Source organism: Penicillium brevicompactum (genome assembly GCF_028827555.1).
Source record: "Penicillium brevicompactum strain IBT 35665 chromosome Unknown utg000005l_segment0_segment0, whole genome shotgun sequence".
Lineage (NCBI taxonomy): Eukaryota > Fungi > Ascomycota > Eurotiomycetes > Eurotiales > Aspergillaceae > Penicillium > Penicillium brevicompactum.
This window is the reverse complement of record NW_026623208.1, coordinates 5076640-5096109: the sequence shown is the minus strand read 5'-3', so window position 1 is coordinate 5096109 and position 19470 is coordinate 5076640. Positions and strand designations below refer to the sequence as shown.

The window sequence follows — 19470 nt, the reverse complement described above, 5'->3', positions numbered from 1 at the left end:
GCACATTGACTTATCCGACAAAAAAAAACTCTGACAGTGATGTTGGACCATATCAATCATATCTGCTTTGACCAAGAGGCATTGCCTCGGAGGTCGAGGGAATTCGGGGTCCTCTGACAATTGATTGAAAACAACACCCCCACTGGGTTCGAGGGGTTTGTAGAAGTCGAGCTCACATTGGCTCATCCAGTAGTTGCGTGGGAGAAAGGGGAGAAAGGGGAGAGGCGGGTATTTTCATTCGAAATCGTCGCCAGGTAGCATTTCACCTTCGAGCATGAGGTCGCCGGGCAGAGGGATATCGCCCTTCGGTATCAAGACTGGGACACCACTTCGCTCGAAGAGTCTGCCCCCATGGCGCTCTTGGAAGATGTTGACGTCGTATGTGTTTTTCACAAGAAGGTGGTAGACGTGGACTGTTCTTTGCTGTCCGTATCGTCGCGCACGACCGATGGCTTGGGTCATGCCGGCTTCCCAGTCATGCTGGGTGGATGTGAATAAGGGCGAGAGGAAGATGATGTGGTTTGCGCATTGGAGGTTTCTGTAAGTCAAAAGGTCAGCGAATTTGTCTAGCAGGTATCGGACGCGTATAAGTAACTTACAATCCAGCAGCCATTGCGCCTCCGAGATTAAGGATCAATGCCTTTGGCCGGGGAAGTGGTGATGTTTGGCCCTTCTTTGGTTTGGGGACTCGGATGAATTCCTCGAGCCCTTTCAAGCTGGCTGAAGTGACCATGCGGTGCTCAATGTTGGCGGATTTAAGGGCATCCGACGCCACGGGCATGAGGTGGTCAATTTGAATAAAGATCAGAGCAAGCTCATCTTCTGGAATGCCATGGATGATTTCGACAAGCTTGTCCAGTTTTGAACTTTCAACAGTGTTGTTCACGTCCATCAGAGTGGCGCCGACGACGGTCTTTGATGGTGAGACCCGGACATCGCAGCCTTCGAGAATACAGGTCTTATCCTTATTGGCCTCAACCATGCATCTTGCGCAGAGGATGTGTCCGCAGGTTTGGAGAATGTTGAGATCTGCTATGTCTGGGATTTCGGTTGTGCAGCCCTGGCATGGTGTAATTCCGGCAGTAAGAACATCCACCATAGCCTCGTAGAAGCATTGCTCACGGTCGATCTCACAGACCTGCTTGAGAAGCGTGATACAGTCGGTCGCAAGGGCCTTTTTCAATGCCGCTGTCACCTCTGGGTCGTCGTCAGATGTGGTCTCTGCAACCTTTGCGCGCTTGGCTGGGCGCTTCCGGGGCTCTTCGGTTTCTTGAGCACTGGTGGAACGTCTTCCCGTGTCTGCAGCTGCAGTGGGCTTTTCTGATTTGCGAATTTTCTCTTCTCTTTTGTTGAGACGATCGCTCGAATTGAGATACTTCTCGTGACTGGATCGAGTCCACTCCTTGTATGAGATGAAGCAATCTGCCAAAATAGACTTAAGTTTCTGGAGGGTGATGCTGTCTTTGATCTCGTCCTTCGGGATACTAGTCTGGAAATCTTTCCATCCCTTTGGATCAATGCTGTGGCGGTACCAAAGGATTGCTGCTTGACGGCACACTGAATCTATCTTATCCCAGATCTCAGCAGATTTGACTCCATCATTTCTTGCGCCTTTGAGACACTTTTCGATGTTCCATAGAGGTTTCCCTATCTGAGAGGTTGTGCAGGCCATGATGAGAGCCTCTTCCGCGCATTGGCTCTTGGAAAGGATACTGTTCAAAGGGCCTTCGATTCGCTTTTTTTTGTCTTTGACTGCTTGGAACAGTGCGTCGTAGGCTTTCTTTTCAGTCGTTGTTTGCCCGGTGGTAACAGTATCCGTCGTAACCTCGATGTGTTTGATCTGAGCGACGTTCTGTCGCGCAAATCGGTTGAGGAAATGTTGGGCATGGAGTCTGCGGTTTTTGTACCATGCATTGCTGCGCGGTGCCTGATACATCTGGAATGCTTCGGCGGCTGTGTGGTCCTTGCGAATGGTTTTGAGTCTCAAATTTTGGGTTTTGTCACAATCACCATCATCATCAACGCCGAGATGAAGGCCGAGGTACCGGGCAATACTCTTGATGTCAGCAAATTCATTCAGATTTGGTGTTCCAGAAAGGATCCATTTAGAGCGAGCGTGCAATGATACCAGAGAGGTTTGTCGCTCTTCTCCGGCATAAGTGTATTCATCGATAACCAAACGATTGAAGGAGAAAGCATGGACAAAAGCGCCTTTGACAGTGCACCAGTTTTGTCTAGGTGTGGTTTTGATGTTGAATTCCTTGCGGTCATCAGGCGGGGCTTTGGCTTTGGCTTTAGCCTTCTTGAGGTCCTCGTATCCAGAGTCGCTCAGTGAAGAAGAATCCTCTCCTGGAACCGACGAGTTGTCACGGGCAGAATTGGCATCAAGGGATGCTTGACCACGGATGCGGCGCGATGGAACATATGTAGAATTGGCCTGTGTCAATTGAACTTGGCGACGTCTGGTCTCCAATTCTTGGAGCATCGCCTCAGGCCCATCATTCTTCAGAATACCAATAATCTCTCGGAGGGAAGTTCGTGCGTTGTGGAACCAGCTGTCGAAATTACGACCTGTTCCTCCGCCCGTTCTTGCTGGAGCTTGCGGTGTTGCGGTAAACCGTTGGAGTCGGGTGTAGTAGGTATCATTTGCCAAAACACTCCATGACATAAGGACAATGCCAGCATCTTGGACTTGCTGGATGGTGAGTTTGCTAATCGAGTTCACAGCCAGGACTTTGTATTTTCTACCCAGGAACTTTTGGATCTCCGAGGCCCATTGCTTGAAAACGTTGGAGGGCACGATGATCAGAGTTGCATTTGTGGGAATCAATCCATCGTCGGGATGTATGATCTGAGAGTCTGTCTCGTATTGGGAATCGATGAGACCAAGAACAATAGCAGTCTTGCCATATCCAACCTCATCGGCTAACAGGCCGCCACGAACTGTGTTTGGAATTGTGGCCTTGACTTCAGCTCGCCACGGCAGAAGGGGAAGGACCGACTCTTCAACTTCTTCTTCCATGAATGGCTCAATTTGCTCAGATTCTTGTGAGATCATCCAGCTCAAAGACCGAAGCTGCTCATGGCGCAGGGTCTGTTTGAAGTTGGGTGGCTGCTTTGATGCGATATCGGTGGTGTTGTCCATCAAGGTAAACAAGCTGCTAGGTTGCTTGGCCATGTCATACGCATTGGGCAGAAGTCTCCATTTGGATGTGATTGTCTCGTAGCTGGCGACTTCAGACAGTTTCCCGCTAGCTCTATGCGTGAGAGACTGAACGTTCAAAGTAAATCGCAGTTCTACTTGTTCTGGTTCATTTGCGTTGATCGGTCCATGCAGTCGACTAAAAACCAAGAAAGGCGACGGTCGAGACTTGATGGCACGCTCATAGACAGCAGCCTCTTGCGCGTTCTCGTATGGTGTGATTTTACCGCGATTATCGCGGCCCCATATAATACCAGGTGAAGGTGGGTTGCACACATTGCAGTTTCCATGGGACTGATCGCCGTCATTAGTTGAAATGTGTGAGTGAGTGATGTGGTTCCATTCCTCGAAGTCGGACCATGCGGCAACATTCGGAAATAGCCAGGCAAGTCTCTTCAATACTCGGGTGGAGTCTTCCGGGTCCCATGACTGCCATTGAGATGTTATGTTGGGAAGGTTCAGGGTCGTCGCCGATGCTGACAGCGAGGCAAGGGTAATACAAGCACTGTGACAGTTGTTGCTCTCGATCGAGACTTTGGTTCCCTGCTGCAAAGCGTCGTAGGCAATATTCTCATCACGGCAGACCAATTGCGCTTCTCTTCGCTTGATCCAACGGCGATAGAAAGCATTGGCAGGAGCCCCTTCCTCTGAAACGTCTAATGATCGCCAATCTGGGGACAACTCGGCGATGGTCACTCTCACTTCATAGCCAGACAGACGACTATGATCAAGGGAAAACACACATGCATCATCCACCGGTAATCCAGTCTTTGTCGGGTCAAGGAACAAGAAGATTGCAGGTGTGACTTCAGTGGCGTCTTTCCTGTACATCGCTCCAAGAGCTGTACCGCAGTCAGGGAGAAAATAGTAAAGCCCACAAATATCATAATCAAGGCCTGCCATATCGATGGCTTTTCCTTCGACAGAAAGAGTAGTCCAGACTCTACTATTCACGAACTCGGCAGCTTTCAAGCCACACTCAGCTTCAAATGATGGAACCTGCTGTTGTTTGCCGAAAATTTGGAGTGAAAATTGTTGACTCAATGGAGAACAGATTTCCCAATCTCCATCAACAAATGACCCTTGAGAGGGCGTCATTCTTGCAATTGGCTTGGCCAAGACTTCTCTGATAACGCTTCTCACGGGAGCGGACTTCGGTGGTTCTGCAAACAAGAGCCACTGGATGGAGTCCGGACCAATTTCAAGATGCAAATGCGAGTGCGTGCCCCTGTAAGCAATACGCCATTTTCTGCCACGCTTGATTTCAAAGAAACAAAACACATCGTGCAAAGCAAAGTCTATGCAAACGATGAAGTCACTCCAGAAGCCAGGGGAGATGTCCGGGGGGCACAAGGGCTCGAAAGGCTCAAAGTCCAAAGCGGATAGACCAGAAATTGTCAATCTCATGGGAATGATGTCGGTCATATGTGCAATAAACTCAGATGGCTCCGTTCGGAGGAGGGAGATGGGTGAATACGAGTGTGTGGGGTTTCCATGACAGGAAGTGCATGCGGTATGTCCACATAGAAGACACTGGAAAATACGATCTTGAACTCCAGTCTGTCTTTCGCATGCACAACGCAAAACGGTGCTTGCTGCGTTGGCTTTGAGATCATCGTGATTGACGAATCGGGCTTCGGCGGTTTGGAGGATGGTTCTCACAAGGCTGTGGGCTTCGCTTGGGATGAGAAGGGGCTTGGCCTCTTTGACGCTGGGCTGTGGTAGACTCTCATCATCGGAGTGAAGGATTGACGGCACGGCTATGAGGCTAGCCAACATGACTGCACAGACAACGGTACTCGTCATCGCATTTCCTGCCATGTCCATCAATTCGGCCTGTGTTTCTCTTGCCAACAACATACGATCGAGGGGAAGACCTTGTAGTGAAAGAGCTTCCGTGCCAGATACGGGACCACCACGAGTGGTCACGAACGGGATACCTTTCGGCGTCAAGCATCCCGCGATCCCACTCGCGGCAAGACTGTCATTCCCTCGGTCGACACCTTGGGACAGGTCAATCCAACGCCTGTGAGTGAGAAATGAGAGAATTAGTCCTGAAATCTGAAGTGAGAGAGAGGCAAAATTAAAAACGTACTCCTTGAAATTCATGTCATATGACTGAATAACTCTCTTCAAGAAATTCATATCCACCGTCTCCCACACTCTCTCAGGCTGTGTCTGCCAATAGCGGTGCCAGTAAAAGTCTGGTGCTTTCAGAACATTGATGCCGGGAAGTGATCTGGTGATTGGCCTTTCGTTGCCTAGTTCCCGTTCGTCGCGGTGCCGCTGGTGCCGAACCTGGTATTGGTCCCAGCTGGTTTCGCTTCGGGAACCAAGACCGGCTCTCTCCTCGATGAGCTCGAGTCGGCGGTCATCGTCATCAAGCAAGAACATCCCGACAGATGAGCTTGCTCGCCGTTGGAATTCGTGCGCAAGCCCACTAATGTGTTCATGGACGGCGAGTAGGTTATTGCCATCCATGTGGTCTCCAATCAGGCCCGCTGCTTCCAAGCGGCGCTTGTCAATGACCACCAAATAGCCACGCTCGCGTGTCTGTGGGATGTAGTAATGCTTCGTGTCGACAGGGACTAAAATCGACGTGTAGCCAAGCTTTTCCCACTTCTCCGACATTTTTCCCCAAGGAGCTGTGCGAACATTCTCTTGGATAATCAATCGGGGTCTGAATCTCTCTGCATATCGCAAGAGACCGTCAAATGTTGCCCCAGACTCGCCACCTTGCTGCAGGGTCTTCTTGTTGACATTCAAGGGAGAAAAGTCGACGCAGGCGGTTCCTGCAACTAAGATGTCAATATCCCCGGGGATTACCTCCAATGATCCATATGCAGTCCGCCTGGAGAAATAGTCAGTATAAATGCAATAGGTGGTCTAAATAAGAACCCACGCTTGCTCGCCTCCAAGTTCGGTGATGTCCCGAAACAGAAGAGGGGGCGGAAGTTCCGCTCGATGTATGATTGCTTGAGCGGAACGATCTCACAGCTGAAAATATGCGAGATCAGTAGTTGGTGGTCCCCGTCTAGACCTATAAAAAGTGATTAGCAAATACTTGCGACGCGTAATGCGGTTACGGGGACTGCCGCGTTAGGGCTAGAAAAGCAAACGACAGCCCAGACCCGAACACGAACTTTCTTCAACCTCTCAACCGAGCAAAGTGATCGGTCGGGGTCATCAGATCTGGCTGTTAAGTGCATTCCAATGAAGGTACACTTGACTGACGGTGCAAATAGGGAAAATTGTCGAACTTACCCGATTGAATCATCTCCAGGGCTAACAGTGGAGCCTCTGTTCCTGAACACATTGTCGCCACTCGAAGTGGTCGACCATTGAGCGCATCGAGGACAGGCGCAAATCCCAGCCTCTGGGCTTTTGACGCCATGTCTGCAAAAATCTCCTCTAGCTCAAACAGAGGCGGCAGATCATTGGCGAGATACCGGCCCTGTCGAACTGGGCGGCATCCTCGCCGTTGCTCAGGACTCACATTTGCCGCTGCAGGCTGCTGGCCATTCGCCCTTGTCGACCCTTCTGTGGACTGATGTTGTCGGTCCTCTGTTCCATGCGCCATTGCCTGCGCTGGGGGAGGAGTGGACAAGTTGGGCGTGGCCATTGGTGGTATCACCAAAACGTCAAAGAAAGAAAGCAAGCAAGCAAGAAAGGAAAAATGGCTTCGAAAACATCTGGGTGGTGCTTCGGAACTCAAATGAATCCAGACAACGCATAAGAATGAGCTGCTGTTCAATACGAGAGCGTCACTCGGATGCAAAGATGGTAACTGGCGATTGAGGAACGGGGGAAGAAAGGAAGAAAAGAGAGAGAGAGAGAGCTATGTCGCGATGATTACCGTCTCGTCTCTGGGCGTTCAAGCGCCGGGGACGTGGATACGTGGACGTGAATCATCGGCGTGGCAACCTTCGCGATGATATTTCCTAATACGGCAATGTTGACGCCATTCAGAACTCAGGATCACCACACCAAATTTTCATCAATCTAGCTTTCTAAGTCCAGTACACTTGGTTGAGGATCTGTGAACACAAAGTTTATCCATACGAGACATTGATTTAACTTGAATTATGCAAATGGCTGCATATGGCCAGGATGGCTAGTATGGGCACTGTCAATTGAGATCAGCCGTGGAATCGTTGAGCAGAACCTTACGCCTGCTCAGAACAGTGACTTCCAATCGTTTTGTTTCGTCTGATAAATGTTCTTTGGTCTACTTAAGAGTACAAGGTAGTACAACATTCGCGAACAAACGAAGGCTACTTGTTAGGAGAAGAGATGATAGCTTCAACGTGCATTAGTTCCAGCGAGAGAACTTTCTGGATTTTGTTCTGCAGCTATCTGAGTTAGGTAGAACTTCGTATGAGCAAGTATGCAAATCGATGGAGAAAACAACTAAAAAAGAACTCCCCTGCGCCGCCTATTCGCCTCATAGGATTTAATAAAAAAAATCAAGTAGAAATCTCGAAATCCACCACGCTGACTTGGTGTTGGTGACTCCAAGTTGAGGAATAACCATGGCACATTGCTGTCTAGCGCATGCCGCTTTGCATAAGTTGTTGGCGTAGCATCATAATTTGGCCCCTTTCCATTGGAGGAAGAGCATCAATGGCAGCTTGGGGCATGCTCATGACTTGCTGGAGCAATTCCTCTTGGCCATGAACTGGCGCGGCGGGTTGAGCAGGTGGAGGAGCGAAGGGGGTGCCGGTGACGGGTGGCGTAGAGATTTGGCCTGGGTTCCCATAGGGCTGGAACTGCTGAGGTTGCTGTTGAGCAACTTGTGGGGGTTGGGCAGCCTGTTCCACAATGGAGCCAAGCAACTGATATTCGACCAAGTTCATGAGGAGCAGAGCTTGGAAGATGGCGTAAGCGAGCTGGGGTGCCTGGCGGAGCAATTCGGTCGCCCGAGCTGGATCAGCAACCGCAAGAGACTTCATTTGTGTTAAAACATCGAGCAGCTGGTTTGGTGGAAGAGAGGCGAGTGTGTGGGAGATGGCGGTCGGGCAGTCGATATGCGGCGGCAATTCAACGCCCGGTGGGAGAGGTGGCAGCGGAGCTGAGCCTGGGATCTGTTGCTGCGGCGCGGTATCTTGATTCATCATTGGCTGCGATTGTTGCGAGTAGTCGGGAGGTACGGAGTCTTTTTCGTTGTTGTGAGGCCAGTCGACGCGGATCTTGCGGCCCATAACCTCGTGGTCGTTGAGGTTGCGCACAGCGGAGGCAGCTGCGTCGGCGTCGGCGAAATCTGCGAAACCATAGCCCTTGGGCTTTCCCGTCTCTGGATTCATCATCAACCGAAATTTGGTGACAGTCCCGGCCGTACTGAGGATGTCTTTGACTTGTTCCTCAGTGAGGTCTGCGACAAGTTAGCGTTGCGTCAGGTAAACAATACGAAGGTAAGTTTACGTACTGTAGGGGATGTTCCCCAGGAAAACGCTTTTCCCAGTCCTATCAGGAGCCATGATTAAATAGTCAGAAAGCAAGATGAGAATCAAAGCAAGATCGGATAGTCAATACCTTCAAAGTCCAGAAGCGAAGCTGATACTGCCCGACTTTCTCTCACCGCTTACGACTTCACCTCATCCGTTGGAAGGTCAGACCTAGCCCGTCTGCTTCCATCTCCAATCACCCCCACGCACTTCCTCACATCATGTCTCAAAATCAACGAGAGGCCTGGGAGCGCCTGCAGGTCATGCTCTCGAAGCGCAAGGCCGGTTTCGGTGGCGGCTTCCCATCCGGTGGTGGCCGAGGAGGCCTAGGACTTGTCGGAACTCTTGTTCTTGCTGGTCTCGGTACCTATGTCGCGTCTAACTCCCTATTCAACGGTATTGCATATCCGGACTTTGCTTGAACGGGACGCTGACTATTTGACAGTCGACGGTGGTCACCGTGCCATTAAATACTCGCGCTTAGGTGGTGTCAAGAAGGAAATCTACGCCGAAGGTATGAAGGCTCCTCAATTGACCACACAGCTATCTAACGATCTCCCCAACTAGGAACTCACTTCCAAATTCCTTGGTTTGAAACACCTATCATCTACGATGTCCGCGCCAAGCCCCGCAACATTCCCTCTCTCACGGGTACCAAGGATTTGCAGATGGTGAACATCACCTGCCGTGTCCTGTCCAGACCCCGTGTGGATGCTCTCCCTCAGATTTATCGTACTCTCGGCCAAGATTTCGATGAGCGCGTCCTTCCTTCGATTGTCAACGAAGTTCTGAAGAGTGTGGTTGCTCAGTTCAACGCCAGTCAGCTTATCACACAGCGTGAGAACGTTGCCCGTCTGGTGCGAGAGAACCTTGCCCGCCGTGCTGCCCGCTTCAACATCGCACTTGATGATGTTTCTCTGACAGTATGTTTTCTTCGGTCACTCTCCGCCTTCCTACGTACTAACAAATATCTCTACAGCACTTGACCTTCTCCCCCGAGTTTACCGCCGCTGTTGAAGCTAAGCAGGTCGCTCAGCAAGACGCTCAGCGCGCTGCATTCATGGTCGACAAGGCCCGCCAGGAGAAGCAGGCTTTCATTGTCCGCGCACAGGGTGAAGCCCGCTCGGCTGAGCTCATTGGTGATGCTATCAAGAAGAGCAAGAGTTACATCGAGCTCCGAAAGATCGAAAACGCTCGTCATATCGCCCAGATCCTCCAGGAGAACGGCGGCAAGAACAAGCTCTACCTCGACACACAGGGCTTGGGCTTGAACGTCAATGCTCACAGCGAGGAGGGCAAATAAATTCAACTCACTTCAAACTTAATGGCGCTGCGTGGAAGGGAGTGAATTATTGTACAAATAGCTGGATTACCAAGCATCTGAATGTGTTCTCTTCTCTATACAATATCCAATTGTCTCTCGTTTCTAAGTTGAGCTGTGTTTTGTACGGCTAATAATGTAGGGGAGCCCTGGAGTAGGTAAATAGGGCTGCCACTATATATTTTCTCCACGCGGGGACGAAGGCGGCGAACGTCGTTTTTTTTATTTCGGAGGGGCACCGCTGCACCACGACACTGGTACATCCCACTCGACTTATTGAAGTCAAATATATTTGTAAGTATTGGTCATAATCCAATTCCTCCTACCATGATGTTCTGCGTATAACGCGTTGCGAATATCGCTAATAGGACCTAGACCATGCCTGAAGTTGCCGACGACACACCTGTACACCTCACCGAGGTCGATGTCGACCTCGACGTGCAAGAGATTCTCCTTGCCGCATCACAGCATGATCTCACTAAGCTGCGCAATCTACTCCGCACCCAATCCGGTCTGCCAGACGCAGCGAACGTGAAAGACTCCGAGTCCGGCTTCTCACCTCTCCACGCCGCACTCGCCGCTTGCGAGCGCGACACGGACGACGAAACACAGAATGGCGCCAGCAGCGAGGCAATCTCAGAGTCAAACCCCAAGGGACTAGACACAGAGACTCTGAAGTCAGCGGTACTGACCGTCAAGTTCCTCCTGCAGGAGGGCGCCATCTGGAATGAGCTCGACTCGAAGAACGAGACGCCTGGCTGTCTCGCTCGCCGCATTGGAGCTCTCGAGCTGTACGACCTGATTGTCGACGCGGGTGTGCGCGCAGAGCTCTTGCTGAACCGTCTTGACGCCTACGAGGAGCTATCCGACGGCGACGAGGAAGAGGAGAAGGAAGAGGGCGAGGGCGAAACCGAAACCGAAGCCGCCCCCGAACTTGTCGATGCCTCGGCCGAACCTGCGAACCCAGACGTGAGCAACCCACAATATCTGGAGTCGAGCCTGAACATCCAGAATGACCGGATTCTGGACGGAGACCAGAACGGTGTGATGATGGCCTGGGAAAGTGACATCATGCGCAAGTCTGCTAAGGCTCTCCTTCCCACGCCTGGCCTGAAGGTTCTCAATATCGGTCATGGCATGGGTATTGTGGACGGATTCTTCCAGGAGCAACAGCCTGCGGCGCACCACATCATCGAGGCGCACGCCGATGTCGTTGCGGAGATGAAGCGACGCGGATGGGACAGCAAGCCTGGTGTTGTGATTCACCAGGGTCGCTGGCAGGATATTCTCCCTGGTCTGGTGGCCGAGGGAGAGATGTTCGATGCTATTTACTACGACACATTTGCCGAGTCCTATGCTGATTTCCGCGAGTTCTTCTCTGAGCAGGTCATTGGTCTGCTTGAGCAGGAGGGACGGTGGGGATTCTTCAATGGCATGGGTGCTGATCGACAAATCTCTTACGACGTCTACCAGAAGGTTGCAGAGATGGATCTGTTCGAAGCTGGATTTGATGTGCAATGGGAGGAGATTGCTGTTCCCAAGCTCGAGGGCGAGTGGGAGGGCGTTCGCCGTGCCTACTGGGTCGTAGATGATTACAGATTGCCGCTGTGCAAGTTTATGGATTAAGGATGATGAAATGGATGGGGTTGGGACTCCCCAAAAAAGAAGACATTGGATGTCTATGACTGAATGCAACGCCGCAAATGCTATAAAATGGCTAAAAGGAGAACAATGTACAAATCATATCACAGTTGAATCAAATCCACCTCTGAGAAATCGGGGGGACTGCGACTGAATATCGTCCGACACTTGCCGTCTAGTGCCTGGTACTCATTGCTGATCCAAATATGTTTGCTGAATCGCTGAGTACGGTAGACTTCGTCATCACTTACACCCAAGTCATCACGAGGGATCCAAATAACGGGTCTTTTGGCACGAAGGGCCTCGTGCTGGAAGGCACGCTGTACCAATTGGTCACGCTCGTCTGGTGTGAGATCTTCGAGCTCATCGTTGATGCCAGCGAACAGTGCTTGACCAACAGAGTTGGGAGCTGGCCCTTGGGCTTCGGCATCTTGAGTCATCTTCTCACGCATGGCTCGAATCGTGGGTGTCGAACTTGGCGAGTGCAAACCAAAGTACTTGGATTTCCTTTTTGATGAATTGGTAGCCCATGATGGACGTTTGTGTTCGAGCTTGGGCGTTGACAGATAATCTGATTTCTGTTTCTTCTGGTCGATGTTTTCGGTATCCAGAGGCTTGAGTTCAATGCCCCCCGAGTCTTGAGCTTGCTGGGGCTCCCGACGCTCAGCCTCGGGCTCGGCGTGCTCAACATCATCTTCATCCTCGTCATCGACGGCAAGCCCGAGGCGAGCATGCTGGGCACGACGGAACTCATCGTCACGCCGGATGGCATCCTCTTCCAATGTGATAGGCAGGTATCGAATCAGTGGATGGAATGCCTCGTTGAGAATGATTTGGTAACCGACGGTCAAGACAAGGACCACAATCATGCAAATGCCTTGTCCCTTACAGGCAACACTGTCATCCTGATCTCGTACCAGGAAGAACAGACCAATCAGACAAACCTCCATAATGTACAACCCAGTAAACAGTTGATTGATAGCCCGTGGGAACAAAAGGCCGCCAGTGTCGAAGCGGAACTTGGTGACGTAGAGGGTGTTGTAGCGATAGACGAACCAAAACAGGCTGAAGGTGATAATGTTGAAAACTAGAATGAGAGGCGCGATCACACAGTAGATCAGTCCTTTTTCAAAAGTTAGCTGATGTGATGAGGAAAGAGAGTGAACTAATGCCTTACCAATTGAGGCTAGGGTGGTGTACACCGGGAAGAAAGTGCCCCATTGCATCTGGTTGAGATTCGTTGTTCGTGCCCACTTCTTCCTCGCAGTGGAATCCAATATCGGAGCGAGGATGAACCAGCTCACCAGACCAAAGATTTGCACGAGAGCACCCGCGCTCACAGACATGGCTTGCAGAATCATGTAGGAGAAGAAGTAGTTACTAGACTTGGGGATGTTGGAGGCTAGCAACTCCGGCCAGCTAGTCACATCAGTGATTCTTTCAATGATGGTAGAGAAACTGGAGGCAATGGTCACGACCAGGAAGAGCTGCACAAAGAGGAAGGCAAAGTAGTAGTTTTGCACTGTGAGTTCGACAGCCATACCGGTGAAGTTGCCCTGTGCACGACTCAGGAAGCGGAGAATGAGTGGGAGAAGTGCCATCAGAATAGCCAAACACAGTGCAGGGAGAATACCCTGGCAGGCCGAGATGAACCAATCTGGTAGCTTTCCAAGCCAAGCCAGCCATGGGAATGCGCCCTCGAGATATGACAGCTGCGAGAGAAGACCAGTAAAGGCAACAGGGAAAGCCCATCCAACAACCATGGCACACACCAGTGTTATGATACCAAAGGTACGAAGATAGCGTTCCCACCATTTGATTGACATGTTGTCCCAAATGACATCGTCGGGGGAGATCTCCACGACTCGAGGTGCCATCTGCTTGGGAAGATGATGACTGACGGCCTGACATGCCATGTGGGCAGCAACTTGGTGATTGAATTGAATGAAAGCTGAGCTCATCAGAGGGAAACGTTCAGGATGTTGCTGATCGATCTCGATCTCTAGGTTTAGGCGAGCAACTTCTTTCCGACAATAATCGATGGTGTCGACCTTTTTCCCCAAAAGCCAGATTGCTGGCATCCAACTCCAGCCAAATATGGGCAGGCGCATTGTGTCTCGGTCCTTGGGCCGAATATACTCCTTCCACAGCGGCTCGCCGTAATCTTCCTTCTCGAAGTTTTCATTATAGGCGCTGGGATATTCCTCTTCTTTCTTTTTGTCCTTCTTGTGCTTATCTTTGCCCTTCTCAGCCTTTTCGGATTTGGAGCCTGAGCGGGGTGCGTCAGAAGCAGGGGTTTCCGGCGCGGTCAATGGATATTCATCTGCTTCGGGAGGACCCTGTGATTTTATTGATTTGGTGTGAGATGACATCCTTCTCCAGAATGGTGGTTTCGATGACGATGCTTGGTCGGTGTGCGTGTGATCACTTTGACTTGACTCATTGGCTGGTGACAAGCCGGAATCCGTTACTGCATTGTTACCAGACGTCGTACGCTCGTGGCTGGGGGTGTTCCCACGAGGCGGAAGGATGTCGTCTGTTGTCGCAACGAAACCCCTGGTCTGAGCCATAGGCCTATCTAAGCCGTTCTCGACCTTTTTAAAGCCCCCAAGCACAGACTTTCCCAGTTTGCCTACCCCCAAGCCCACTGCCCCAGCGGCAGCGTAGGCAGGGTCGAACACCCGGCGAACTCCGTCCTCGGACTTCTTCGCAGCAGGTTCTTGGTTAGGTTCTTCGAGGGCTTCCCGGATTGTATGGGCATCATGTGGGTTGCCAGAGCTGACACCGGGGCCCATAGCCATATGGGATGCTCGTTTGTCGGCAGCCTTTTTCTCCTGCTTCTCTGCACTCGCTTTGCTCTTCCCCTCTTTTTTGGCCTCCGCTTTTACTTTTTTGAGCTGTGCCTTCTTGCATTGCGCAATCAAATCGGTCTCTGCGCTCTCCAGCTTGAGGGCTAATTTGTTGCGCTCCTTGACTTTCTCATTTAGGTCATCGAAGTTACGGTTGATCCAGATGTTCCGAACACCACCAGGGAAGACATCGTATAGTTTGTCCAGAGAATCCACGTTGAGCCACTCAGGTGGAATAGAAGTCACCAGTACAGTGGTGGCAGATGCCCTGAGTCGATGCTGGGGGGACGTCAAGTAGGCCTGTCGTAGACGAATGTAGCCTCGAAGCTCATCGAAGAACACAGCACAGATGTAGACGATAGCAACAACAGCCATTACCAAATGAGCCCAATAGCGACTCGTGTGTTGGGGTCTCACGTTACCCCATGCCAGCTGGTCCAGGCCCTCGACGTCCCACCGTTCGCCTTTGTCACCGACTTTGTAGGTAGTGCCTTTCCCACCTGAGCGATTGAGAGGCAACAGAATTGGCAAGATGAAGATTCCCATGGGAAGGAAAATTTTCAAGAGCATGCGTAGGTATCGCAGAAAGAAGTATGCATCGAGTCCACACTTCTGGATGAACTCTGAGCTTGAAGTACGGAAGACAGGAACAATCCAGCTAAGAAGACCTGGTGGGGATGGTCGCGTGCGTTCTCTATCGGGTACCAGGTAGGTTCGTGGTTGACTGGATGTCAAGGTCAGTAAGGCTGATATGATGCGTTTCACCTGAGACGACTTACTATATGCGGCTTAATTTGCCTTTAAGTAAAAGGAAGAGGATAAATTCGACGACGAAGACAATGATAGCCGTCGCCAGCGACGACAGAAAAGTCGAGATTGAGACACCTTCGGTCTTGCGGCCATGACCACCACTGTGCTCCAGCGCCTGCTCCAAGCCCGAAGTCATGACGATCAGTTCGGGTGCTGCCGAACGGGGAGTTCACGGTAGGAGAGGGGTCTTCAGGATGCAAAAAGGGGCGAAGGTACAGCCAGAATCATCACGATGCCTCTGAGAGTGTGGGCAAAATGATTTCTCCTGTAGCCTGCAGCTCCACCAGGAAACTCGGTGATAAGAGAGAAAAAAAAGGGAACAACAAAGAGAATCCACCTGAAGAAGACCAAGGCGCCAACTTGGAAGATTGTGGGGAGAGAAAGCGACCCGAGACCACCTCAGGTTAGCTGTCGACGAATGACACCAGTGGCGTGAATATTAGGCTGGTTGATCAAGAATTTGAGAGTTTGACGAGCAGGGATGATTGGAGGGATCGTGGAAGCGCCGATCGAGCAGGGGATGACATCAGGCGCTTGGTGAAACAACTTGAAAAGAGAAAACTCGTTTGACAAAGCGCCTCTGAGTTTCGGCGCTATATATACTTCCTCAAAGAACAAGAAATAGCTCTTTTCAATGACATCTCAGACTCTTTTTTTGTATTTGCTACGGTGGTATTGCTCAAAAGGGGAAACAATCTGATTGGGTGCCTGAGGGAAGGTACGGGGAAGGGGGGCTTTGATCAATGGATGTGGCTGTGCATACGTAGATAATTGAACGCCATAATAAAACGCCACAATCGAGGGTGATTGAATGAGGTCACGTGGCTACGACACGTCTTCCCAAAGTGGAAACCACTTAACGCGCTCGTCGCGTCGGCAGAAAGGCCGTTCCGCCCACAGCTTTTTGCTCTCCCTTTCTTCACCTGTAGAATCCCATCACCCACCCGCAGACAGGTATCCACCACATTAATTTGCAACAATGTCTTCACCAGCAGGAAGACGGAGGGGTCGTCCATCCAAGAATTCGACTGCATCCCCCTCCTCGTCAGCTCGACAGGAACCCCCTAGCAGCCCGACTTTTCAGGCCACCACCCCCCGTGCCTCGAGACGGTTAATGGGAGAAGGGAACGTGCCCTCTTCATCCCCAATCTTCTTCCAGTCATCCCCCACCAAGGGAAACAACAATGTTGGAACCCCTGATGAGCGTATGGGCGATGCCAGCTCCACGGTGGACGATGGCGACAGAACCCCGCGTGGAAACCCCGGCGTGAGAGGTATGGACTCTTTGTCAATTGACATGATGCAATCGCCGCCACAAAAACAAAATCTAACCTTACGACAGACTCTTCTCCAATTAACTATATCCCAAGTTCCAGTCCAACCCGAGGCTTCGGCCGTTCAGACCTTCGCTCAGATATCCGCTCCGATGCACCTAGTACCGGCAGTGGGTTGTTTGTGGGGTCGGACACTCCTGGTCCACGTGCCAGTCATCGTCGCAGCGAGCTCAATTCAAGTGGCTTTGGGGGTACTCCCGGTCGTCGCAATCGCATGTTTGTCGATAGCAATGGAGTGCCGTCTCGCGATGATAATAACATCCCCCGCTCTGATGCTACTTTCTCCAATATTAACCCTGATACCTCCGAGGCAGAGGCCATGCACGGTAACTCGACTCGTGTGATCTGGGGTACAAATATCGCAATTGCGGATTCGATGTCCGCATTTAAAAACTTCCTATACAATTTCGCCCCCAAATACCGCCTCTGGGCTGAAGGTGCGACGGAAGATGAGACTCGACTCATGGGAGAAGCGGCTGAAAGGCGCGAATGCATCGCCGAGATGAACGACATGCGCAAACTGGGTGTTACCTCTTACAACCTTGATGCCGAAAACCTACGGGCATACCCATCAACCCGCAAACTGTGGCATCAACTTTGCGCATACCCGGCAGAAATCATTCCATTGATGGATCAGAGCTTGAGGGATGTCATGGTGGATCTGGCATTGAAGGAAATGGATGTTTTGCGATCGGAGAGCCAGCGTGGCGCTCAGGCTCGCGGTCGTAGGGGTCAGTCAATTCTCACCTCTGACGGTGTGGCCCCTAACACGGAGATTCCGGACTTGGTCGGGGAAGTTGAAGCCCTTAACTTTTCTACGCGTCCATTCAACCTGGATCGCACTATCAACATGCGTGACCTCGATCCCGCGGACATGGACAAGCTGATCAGCATCAAGGGTCTGGTCATCCGTGCTACTCCCATTATCCCTGATATGAAGGAAGCCTTCTTCCGATGCAATGTTTGCGGATACGGTGCCAATATTGACATCGATCGCGGCCGAATCAACGAGCCCACCGTTTGCCCGCGTGAATCGTGCAAGGAGAAGAATTGCATGAAGCTCCTCCACAACCGTTGTTATTTCGCAGACAAGCAGGTCATCAAGCTCCAGGAGACTCCGGATAGCATTCCCGATGGTCAGACCCCTCACTCAGTATCCCTGTGTGTCTACGAAAATCTGGTCGACGTCTGCAAGGCCGGTGACCGTGTGGAGGTAACTGGTATCTTCCGTTGCAACCCCATGCGAGTCAGTGCTCGTCAGCGCTCGCAAAAGTCTCTGTTCAAGACATACGTCGACGTTCTCCACATCCAGAAAGTCGATCGCAAGAAGATGGGCGTTGACATGTCCACCGTTGAGCAAGAGATGGCCGAGCGAGCGATCGAGGCAGATCAACTGCGCAAGGTTTCAGCGGAAGAAGAAGAGAAGATCAAACTTACTGCTGCTCGTCCCGATATCTATGAGCTCCTGTCTCGCTCACTGGCCCCCAGTATCTACGAGATGGATGACGTGAAGAAGGGTATCCTGCTTCAGATGTTCGGAGGAACCAACAAGACATTCCAAAAAGGAGGTAACCCTCGTTACCGCGGTGATATCAACGTTCTTTTGTGCGGTGATCCCTCGACTGCCAAATCACAGCTGCTGCGCTATGTCCACAAGATCGCCCCGCGTGGTGTGTACACCAGTGGTAAGGGTTCATCAGCGGTCGGTCTGACTGCGTACGTGACCCGCGACCCGGAAACCCGCCAGATGGTTCTCGAGTCTGGTGCTTTGGTTTTGTCCGATGGTGGTGTCTGTTGTATCGACGAGTTTGACAAGATGAACGAATCCACCCGTTCCGTCCTCCACGAAGTCATGGAACAACAGACCGTCTCCATTGCCAAGGCTGGTATCATCACCACGCTGAACGCTCGCACATCTATCCTCGCCTCTGCCAATCCCATCGGTAGTAGGTACAACCCACAACTTCCAGTTCCCCAGAACATCGATCTACCGCCAACCCTGCTCTCTCGTTTCGACCTGGTCTACCTGGTGCTTGACCGTGTCGACGAGACTGAGGATCGCCGCATGGCCAAACACTTGGTCGGCATGTATCTCGAGGACAACCCCGAGAATGCCAGCTCATCTGAAATTCTGGTGAGCCACACACTCTCTCTCCCTCTCCATTGACGTCTTCTAACCTCTTTATAGCCCGTTGAGTTCCTCACCTCCTATATCACATACGCCAAGACCCATTGTCAGCCTGTCATCACTCCAGCTGCCGGTAATGCTCTCGCAGACGCCTACGTGGCTATGCGTAAGCTCGGTGATGATATCCGCGCTCAGGAGCGCCGTATCACCGCTACCACGCGTCAGCTGGAATCTATGATCCGACTTTCTGAGGCCCACGCCCGCATGCGTCTGTCTCCCGAAGTCACTGCAGGCGATGTCGACGAAGCGGTCCGACTGATCCGCTCCGCCATCAAGCAAGCCGCTACTGACTCTCGCACCGGTCTTATCGACATGGGCCTGTTGACCGAAGGTTCTAGCGCTGCTGACCGCCGCCTGCGCGAGGACTTGAAGAAGGCCGTGCTCTCGCGTCTGGACGAGCGCGGCGGCGCAACTGGCGGTTCGGTCCGCTGGGCTGATTTGTTCCGCGACGTGAGCGAACAGAGCGACAGCAAGCTGGACCACACGCAGTTCAACGATGTGGTGCGGTCGCTTGAATCGGAGGGCTCAGTGAATGTGTTTGGTGAAGGTGCTCGTCGCAGTATCCGTCGGGCGGCGATGAGCCTGGCCTAAGTTTCCTGCGATGATACCATGAAGTGATGATAGATTTGCATGTCATCCCGGAACTTTTTGAAGGGAGCTTGGCGTTGTAACTGTGGAATG

General features: G+C 51.6%; 6 protein-coding genes across 6 annotated transcripts; 3 read left to right on the top strand and 3 right to left on the bottom strand.

Moving 5' to 3' along the window:
* Positions 1 to 234: 234 nt before the first annotated feature.
* On the bottom strand, positions 235 to 6824 carry N7506_007794 (putative SNF2 family helicase; the record flags this gene model as incomplete). Its single annotated transcript, XM_056957087.1, has 4 exons — positions 235 to 538; positions 600 to 6053; positions 6101 to 6242; positions 6467 to 6824. The coding sequence occupies 4 exons, from the start codon at positions 6822 to 6824 to the stop codon at positions 235 to 237; spliced, it is 6258 nt and encodes a 2085-aa protein (XP_056811421.1).
* Positions 6825 to 7749: 925 nt separating this feature from the next.
* N7506_007793 (putative polyadenylation factor subunit CstF64) lies at positions 7750 to 8679 on the bottom strand (the record flags this gene model as incomplete). The annotated part of the gene is made up of 2 exons (XM_056957086.1): positions 7750 to 8573; positions 8628 to 8679. The coding sequence occupies 2 exons, from the start codon at positions 8677 to 8679 to the stop codon at positions 7750 to 7752; spliced, it is 876 nt and encodes a 291-aa protein (XP_056811420.1).
* Positions 8680 to 8867: 188 nt separating this feature from the next.
* On the top strand, positions 8868 to 9949 carry N7506_007792 (prohibitin subunit PHB2; the record flags this gene model as incomplete). Its single annotated transcript, XM_056957085.1, has 4 exons — positions 8868 to 9042; positions 9092 to 9160; positions 9214 to 9569; positions 9626 to 9949. The coding sequence occupies 4 exons, from the start codon at positions 8868 to 8870 to the stop codon at positions 9947 to 9949; spliced, it is 924 nt and encodes a 307-aa protein (XP_056811419.1).
* Positions 9950 to 10345: 396 nt separating this feature from the next.
* On the top strand, positions 10346 to 11593 carry rmt2 (protein-arginine N5-methyltransferase; the record flags this gene model as incomplete). The annotated part of the gene is made up of 1 exon (XM_056957084.1): positions 10346 to 11593. One exon carries the CDS (start codon positions 10346 to 10348, stop codon positions 11591 to 11593), a length of 1248 nt encoding a protein of 415 aa, XP_056811418.1.
* Positions 11594 to 11712: 119 nt separating this feature from the next.
* Positions 11713 to 15403, bottom strand: N7506_007790 (putative DUF221 domain protein; the record flags this gene model as incomplete). Its single annotated transcript, XM_056957083.1, has 2 exons — positions 11713 to 15181; positions 15237 to 15403. The coding sequence occupies 2 exons, from the start codon at positions 15401 to 15403 to the stop codon at positions 11713 to 11715; spliced, it is 3636 nt and encodes a 1211-aa protein (XP_056811417.1).
* Positions 15404 to 16246: 843 nt separating this feature from the next.
* Positions 16247 to 19380, top strand: N7506_007789 (MCM DNA helicase complex subunit MCM4; the record flags this gene model as incomplete). The annotated part of the gene is made up of 3 exons (XM_056957082.1): positions 16247 to 16541; positions 16610 to 18735; positions 18790 to 19380. The coding sequence occupies 3 exons, from the start codon at positions 16247 to 16249 to the stop codon at positions 19378 to 19380; spliced, it is 3012 nt and encodes a 1003-aa protein (XP_056811416.1).
* Positions 19381 to 19470: the final 90 nt, after the last annotated feature.